This window comes from Oncorhynchus kisutch, linkage group LG9 (assembly GCF_002021735.2).
Source record: "Oncorhynchus kisutch isolate 150728-3 linkage group LG9, Okis_V2, whole genome shotgun sequence".
NCBI classification, from domain to species: Eukaryota; Metazoa; Chordata; class Actinopteri; order Salmoniformes; family Salmonidae; genus Oncorhynchus; species Oncorhynchus kisutch.
Genome location: NC_034182.2, coordinates 39188367 through 39196762, shown reverse-complemented (window position 1 = coordinate 39196762; position 8396 = coordinate 39188367). Strand labels below are relative to the sequence as shown.

Here is an 8396-nt window from a genome sequence, read left to right as displayed (position 1 = left end):
CGCTACGGTGGAAAGCGTGAGCCCTCCTACTTCTGAGAGATAGTCGCCACACTACAGTCGTCTTTATAAGTACTCAGCGGAGAGCGAAGAAGTTGCCCAGTGGGTATGTCAGCCATGTCGGCGAGAAGTTCACACGGAGTTGGCAGCCAACGAGACTTGCAAAAGGTCAATTGATTGCAGCAGAATGATGTGTATGGGCAGGAAAATAAATCAATCAATTAGTCTCTTTAATCCGTTTAAGGCTTACTGTAGATCCAATCGGAACGTCGCTGCTTTCCCGCTACCCCTCCTCTTACCTGGGGTGGGATTAGGGCGCTGGGAGCTGCCATAGCTTTCCTGATTCTCCCGGGAACCCTGAAATCCATGTTTGTCACAGACGGGAAGCCTCAGAGGTACCAGAGGGGATCTCTGTGTTCTCTTACGGGGAGAAACGCTTTGGAATCTGAGTTGAATGTAAGGAACCCCATCCTGTGACATAGACTTCGCACCCATTAGTAACACTGTGAAACCACAACCAGGAGGGTTGCCGCAGTGTACCACAGAAAGATCAGACATTTGTTTGACAGTTTAGAGGCATTGGGATGTTCACTAGACAACTAACCAGCTGTACTGCTTTAGAAATGTCACTCTGGCTCCAGTTTGGAGTCATTTATAATATGTATAGTGGGGTTAAATTATTGACACCCTTGATAAAGATGAGCAATAATGACTGTAAACAAAAAATAATTCAAACACCGAGCTACAGTATACTGTAGAAACGAAATCCAAATAAAATTATATTATTTTATAGTAATACAATTGCTCAGAGAAATAGATTTATATATATTTTTTTCTCAAAAAGGTGGGCATCAAAATTATTGACACCCCTAAAGATTCCTATAGATAAAGTAGTTAAAAGTGTAGTATTTGGTGCCATATTCACAGCACGCAATGACTACATCAAGCTGGTGACTCTACAAACTGTTGGATGCATTTGCTGTTTGTATTAGTTGTATTTCAGATTATTTTGTGACCAATAGAAATGAATGGGGAATAATGTATCGTGTCATTTCAGTCACTTTTATTGTAAATAAGAAATAAATGTGTTTCCAAACACGTATGTGGATTTATGCGGATGCTACCATGGTTACAAATTATCCTGAATGATTTAATTATAATAATGAGTGTGAAAGTTACAGAGGGTCAACGATCATACCCCCATGATACGCTAACCTCTCACCATTACCAATAACAGGGGAGGTTAGCATCATGGCCCCAAGACATGCTAACCTCTCACCATTACCAATAACAGGGGAGGTTAGCATGTAATATCATACCCCCATGACACGCTAACCTCTCACCATTACCAATAACAGGGGAGGTTAGCATGTAATATCATACCCCCATGACACGCTAACCTCTCACCATTACCAATAACAGGGGAGGTTAGCATGTAATATCATACCCCCATGACATGCTAACCTCTCACCATTACCAATAACAGGGGAGGTTAGCATGTAATATCATACCCCCATGACACGCTAACCTCTCACCATTACCAATAACAGGGGAGGTTAGCATGTAATATCATACCCCCATGACACGCTAACCTCTCACCATTACCAATAACAGGGGAGGTTAGCATGTCTTGGGTAAAAAAAATAGGGTAGTAATCTCTTCCACAAATCAAACTCATATCAAATTGTATTGGTCACATACACATATTTAGCAGATGTTATTGCCGGTGTAGAGAAATGCTTGTGTTCCTAGCTCCAACAGTGCAGTAGTATCTAACAATTCACAACAATACACACACCTGAAAGTAAAAGAATGGAATTTGTTTTTTACCAAGGGTCAATAATGTGTCAATAATTTAGGACCCCACACTACTGTACATAGTACCAGTCAATAGTTTGGATACACCTACAGTACTCATTCAAGGGTTTTTCTTTTTTTTTTACTATTTTCTACATGAGAGAGAATACAATAAAGTGATTAATGAAACTGATGATCTACTTAAGTTGCCATAGTGTTCTGATCTCAGTGTCCATCTCGTATTGCATAGTTAGAGTTAAGTTGCCATAGTGTTCTGATCTCAGTGTCCATCTCGTATTGCATAGTTAGAGTTAAGTTGCCATAGTGTTCTGATCTCAGTGTCCATCTCGTATTGCATAGTTAGAGTTAAGTTGCCATAGTGTTCTGATCTCAGTGTCCATCCCGTATTGCATAGTTAGAGTTAAGTTGCCATAGTGTTCTGATCTCAGTGTCCATCCCGTATTGCATAGTTAGAGTTAAGTTGCCATAGTGTTCTGATCTCAGTGTCCATCTCGTATTGCATAGTTAGAGTTAAGTTGCCATAGTGTTCTGATCTCAGTGTCCATCTCGTACTGCATAGTTAGAGTTAAGTTGCCATAGTGTTCTGATCTCAGTGTCCATCTCGTATTGCATAGTTAGAGTTAAGTTGCCATAGTGTTCTGATCTCAGTGTCCATCTCGTATTGCATAGTTAGAGTTAAGTTGCCATAGTGTTCTGATCTCAGTGTCCATCCCGTATTGCATAGTTAGAGTTAAGTTGCCATAGTGTTCTGATCTCAGTGTCCATCCCGTATTGCATAGTTAGTTAAGTTGCCATAGTGTTCTGATCTCAGTGTCCATCCCATATTGCAAGATGTTTATTCACTCTGCCCAGAGTGTTCTGATCTCAGTGTCCATCCCGTATTGCAAGATGTTTATTCACTCTGCCCAGAGTGTTCTGATCTCAGTGTCCATCTCGTATTGCATAGTTAGAGTTAAGTTGCCATAGTGTTCTGATCTCAGTGTCCATCTCGTATTGCATAGTTAGAGTTAAGTTGCCATAGTGTTCTGATCTCAGTGTCATCCCGTATTGCATAGTTAGAGTTAAGTTGCCATAGTGTTCTGATCTCAGTGTCCATCCCGTATTGCATAGTTAGAGTTAAGTTGCCATAGTGTTCTGATCTCAGTGTCCATCCCGTATTGCATAGTTAGAGTTAAGTTGCCATAGTGTTCTGATCTCAGTGTCCATCTCGTATTGCATAGTTAGAGTTAAGTTGCCATAGTGTTCTGATCTCAGTGTCATCCCGTATTGCATAGTTAGAGTTAAGTTGCCATAGTGTTCTGATCTCAGTGTCCATCCCGTATTGCATAGTTAGAGTTAAGTTGCCATAGTGTTCTGATCTCAGTGTCCATCCCGTATTGCATAGTTAGAGTTAAGTTGCCATAGTGTTCGGATCTCAGTGTCCATCCCGTATTGCATAGTTAGAGTTAAGTTGCCATAGTGTTCTGATCTCAGTGTCCATCCCATATTGCAAGATGTTTATTCACTCTGCCCAGAGTGTTCTGATCTCAGTGTCCATCCCGTATTGCAAGATGTTTATTCACTCTGCCCAGAGTGTTCTGATCTCAGTGTCCATCTCGTATTGCATAGTTAGAGTTAAGTTGCCATAGTGTTCTGATCTCAGTGTCCATCTCATATTGCATAGTTAGAGTTAAGTTGCCATAGTGTTCTGATCTCAGTGTCATCCCGTATTGCATAGTTAGAGTTAAGTTGCCATAGTGTTCTGATCTCAGTGTCCATCCCGTATTGCATAGTTAGAGTTAAGTTGCCATAGTGTTCTGATCTCAGTGTCCATCCCGTATTGCATAGTTAGAGTTAAGTTGCCATAGTGTTCTGATCTCAGTGTCCATCTCGTATTGCATAGTTAGAGTTAAGTTGCCATAGTGTTCTGATCTCAGTGTCATCCCGTATTGCATAGTTAGAGTTAAGTTGCCATAGTGTTCTGATCTCAGTGTCCATCCCGTATTGCATAGTTAGAGTTAAGTTGCCATAGTGTTCTGATCTCAGTGTCCATCCCGTATTGCATAGTTAGAGTTAAGTTGCCATAGTGTTCGGATCTCAGTGTCCATCCCGTATTGCATAGTTAGAGTTAAGTTGGCATAGTGTTCGGATCTCAGTGTCCATCCCGTATTGCATAGTTAGAGTTAAGTTGCCATAGTGTTCTGATCTCAGTGTCCATCCCGTATTGCAAGATGTTTTTTCACTCTGCCCAGAGTGTTCTGATCTCAGTGTCCATCCCGTATTGCAAGATGTTTATTCACTCTGCCCAGAGTGTTCTGATCTCAGTGTCCATCCCGTATTGCAAGATGTTTATTCACTCTGCCCAGAGTGGTTGAAAAAGCGCTTTGGTGATGAAATTTCACTTCTTTATGTTGTAAAAAAAAAAGTATTTTTACCAAGGCAAATATGATTCTTCATGTTCTGAATTGTTCAGTGGAGTCTTTCTCTAACATATCGTCAACATTAAATTCAAAAAGTCCGCTTTTGTTACTTTATACATCCCATACTAAGCAAGGAGCTCTGTTGACAAGAAGCGGTGCCACTGTCTCGCTGCAACTTCTGAGGGTTGACACGGTGTGGTGGTTATCTGCAAAGATGTTTCTGCGAGTCGCAAAAAACTGTAAATTAGCGTGAAACGAGCTGAATTACGTGTAAAAGGCTTTGATAATTAAAGCTTGTGGTACTCTCCGTTGACATTTCACAGAGATAAGCTTGTTATTATGAGAAGCATTTGAAGAAGAATACTCATTTCATATTAATATGAAAAGCATATACTAAAATATGAAAATACTACATGTCGTGCCTCAAAATCGATATCTATCTTACCTCTATATTGTTTTATGTCCTACGGATTCGAGAAGAAATATGACGAGTTCAACAGCCTGTCAATTAGCCTTACTCACACAGCAACCAGCCTAGCTGACTCAATGCTATTTTCCACATTTATTTAAAAAACAATTATTTTCCACTTTTAAACTCTTGCCTACGTTGATTTAGTCACCCAATTTTGGCCATCCTACAAGGGTAAAAACACCAATAACTTATGAACGGATTATGACAGAGACATGAGGTTTGGACTATTGGTTTTCGTAGAAAAGCGTCTACACAACTTGCATATTATTGTACCCAATGGTCAAAAGATTCGTTTTGATTGGTTGTTTCAGAACAAGATAAGTACAGCATCAACATATTTGATTCAGTATTAGTGACAGGGGTGTAGTTTGTAAAACTGTGTTTTATTCTTCCAAAATTGTCACTGGCCAACAAGGAAATTAAACAACTAGTGCAAGGGAAATTGGAATGAACCAGGCTTTTTTGCATGAGTACCAGCCCCTGATTCATCAAAGATAGAATCACTCCAATGATACCCATTAGCAAAACCAAAACTATGCTACTCTCTCTCTCTCTCTCTCTCTCTCTCTCTCTCTACCACACAGCACATATTGGAAAATAATAGAATAATTCACATCGTCTTGTAAGCGAGGTCACAGTTGATTTCCAGGCCTTTAATACACATCATTGCTGTGTGATAATGTGGACTGTTGTTACCTTAAAACATTTTATTTTTCTTCTCAGAAGAATGAAGAAGCTAAGTATATCAAGCACTTTTTTTTTTTTACAGGCTTGAATCCCAATACTAATTACAGAGCTACAAGGCCGCAGAGTTAGCTACCTTATCCCAGAAGCATAAAATATAATAACATTTCCTCAGCGAGAGCCGAGAGGTGGATAAAGGGATTTTGATGTGTTTGTTGCATTTACCTGATAACACTGTTTTATTAAATAAAGTCTTCTCAGGTCAATAACAATCTCTGAAGCGTCTGGGTTGTTGATTTTTACCGCAGGTTGCTGGAAACAGAGCTAAATTCCTTGCCCTTGAAACTCTGCCAAACACAACATCAGCACATAATTTGCCACCAGAGAGTGTGTGGAGATTAATTGTTTTGCCTGTTTACCTCCATATATTATTGAGAGTTTGTAGCCTAGCGGTTAAGAGCGTTGGTCCAGTAACCAAAATGTCGCTGCTTCAAATCCCCGAGCCGACTAGGTGAAAAATCTGTCGATGTGCCCTCGAGCAAGGCACTTAACCCTAAATGCTCCTGTAAGGCGCCCTGGATGAAAGCTGAATGCTTAATGACGTCATTGTAAATGTTTTAAGCGTTACCTGTGGATTTATATGATCTTCTTACAATGCTTGACAGTAAAGCAGATCGGATTGTTCAAAAATATAGTGTAGCTTGTGGCCAATGTGAAACTGAATAAATAGAAGAGAAGGAGATTCATAGGTGCGAAAGTAATTGGCATGTAGTAGGACATCCAAGTTGTGCTGTGTACTGTGTGTGTGTGTGTGTGTGTGTGTGTGTGTGTGTGTGTGTGTGTGTGTGTGTGGAGGAGGAAGGTGTATGGAGAAGGGGGTAGGGGTGTGTAGAATAATACAAACCAGTGCGATCTGATTTGGCACCACCCAGGCCAACACATTGTAACGGCTGACAACCAGTGACACCTAGGCTTCAAGCCCCAGTTCCCCCTACTGAGTGAACCTCACGCAGGTACATCAATAAGACAACGACCAAATGCATACAGTAGTGTCGGCTACACAGCAACAGGAAAATGTTACTTACTCTAAGCATTTATGGTAGCCGCCACAATCACTCGCTTAGATTTCCTCTCTTTCTGTCTCGTTCCCCCTGTTTTCTGTTGTCCGAGCAGATCTGCAAAGCTACACATCTGGTGTGTAGCTTTGTTTACTTCTAGAAGGAACACTTTCCCTCCCATATAGCGAGGAATACGCTATACGTGCAGTGTAGCTATGGTCGTTGTTTCAGCGTTGTTTCAGAGTTGTTTCAGAGTTGTTTCAGCGTTGTGTCAGCGTTGTTTCAGCGTTGTTCTCTTTTCTCAGCTGTTTCCACACATGTAGAAGGTGAGGAGAGGATCCAAGTGCTCTTGATGGTGGAGGGTGGAAGGTATGTGTATCTGTGGTTTGTTTGATTCCAGGCTGCTTTGCAGGTTTGACACTGTGTTCTGATGTGTGTATTTTCCATTGCAGTGTTTTCCCTATATTCATTTAGCAATGTTTAAAAAATATGACAAAAATAAATATATATACAGTATATTTTTAGTGTGAATTTAAACTACTAAAAGCATATTTAAAGTGTGTAGACAAGATAATGGAGTATTTTTTAATTAGATCATTGAGAACTAACAAACACCAGAATAAAATCTTGACAGTCAGGGAGAATCTAAATTCCTAAAATGTCATGACATGAGGTCCACGTTGGTTGTCTGGGTCACTAAGCATAATAGCATGGCAAATGTGTCAAATAAGGTTTAAAACTGCTCATTTTTGCTGTGTAGAATTGCATGAAAGTAACTTTAAAAATAGATTTTCTTTCTCTTGGCCCCATGACAGAATGTGTATCATTGCATGAAACTAGCTTTAAAACAAACATTTTCTCTCCGCCCCATGGCAAAACATTTAAAATTGCATGAAATCAGCTTTTAAACAGCAAAATGTTCTCTCTGCATCCAAGAGGAGGGCCTCAAAATGTTGGGTCCGGAGACTGCGCCATTAGCCACGCCCACTAACTTTGCTACCTCTGCTGAAAAAAATCGTAGGGGAAACACTGCAATGTTTGTGTTTGATAAATAGTAGGTTATTAGACATCTGTCAGTGTCTATTTTCCTAAAAATGCTGTATGGTATCTCTGAGACATTTTTAGTTTGTCTGACTTTTTTCTGCTTTCGTACAGAACTGTGTACATCCATGGTTTCAACAAAGTGGACTTTGCGCTGTGGCACGCTGCGATCAAATTGGCCTCTGGTACGGACGGCAGGGCTCTAAGCAACCAGCAGCTGAGTAAAAAGGGCGTCCCCATCGTTGTGGACAGCTGCATAGCTTTTGTCACCCAGTACGGTGAGCATCTGGTCTCCCATTCAGGGACTGAGCAGGACTGACCCTACTTAGCTTCAGAGGCAAGCCAGCAGTTGGATGCAGGGTGGTATGCTGCTGGCTGAATACATGAGGGTTTGAGGACTTGTTTTCATGCTGTCTCTCTCTCTCACTCCCTCTCCCTTCCTCCTTCCCCTACCTTTTCTCCCACTCCTCTAGGTCTGTGTCATCAGGGGATCTACAGCGTTAGTGGGGACCCGGGCCGTGTATCCCTACTCCTGGGGGCCTTCAGGCAGGACGCCCGCAACGTGAAGCTCCATGTCCTGGAGCACCAGCTGGAGGACGTCGCTGACACCCTGAAGACCTTTCTGTCCCAGGCCGAGGACGCCTTGCTGACCAAGGAGCTCTACCCCTACTGGGTGTCTGCACTAGGTATGTAGAGGCACAGATTACCTTTGATTGTTTAATATTGATGTAGAAATGATGCATATGTATATACCATTTGGGTCATTACGGGTCATTTGCATTGGGTCAGTGTATCATCTCCAAAATGTATTAATTAATTTTGATTTAATAAATTTTAATTCATTAATTATGGCCAACTTGTTTGAACATTAACTAAATAATTGTGTTATTGTAGCTGTATTTATATTTATGGATCTTTTGTTTTAAT

At 40.9% G+C, this 8396-nt stretch overlaps 1 protein-coding gene across 1 annotated transcript in view; it reads left to right on the top strand.

Moving 5' to 3' along the window:
* The window catches only part of arap2 (ArfGAP with RhoGAP domain, ankyrin repeat and PH domain 2), a 260125-nt gene that overhangs the window by 206700 nt on the left and 45029 nt on the right, over positions 1-8396 (top strand). The window contains exons 19-21 of the mRNA XM_031831383.1: positions 6734-6797; positions 7584-7747; positions 7943-8155. Of these exons, the coding sequence (XP_031687243.1) occupies positions 6734-6797; positions 7584-7747; positions 7943-8155 (441 nt within the window). The remainder of the gene's footprint in view (positions 1-6733; positions 6798-7583; positions 7748-7942; positions 8156-8396) is intronic.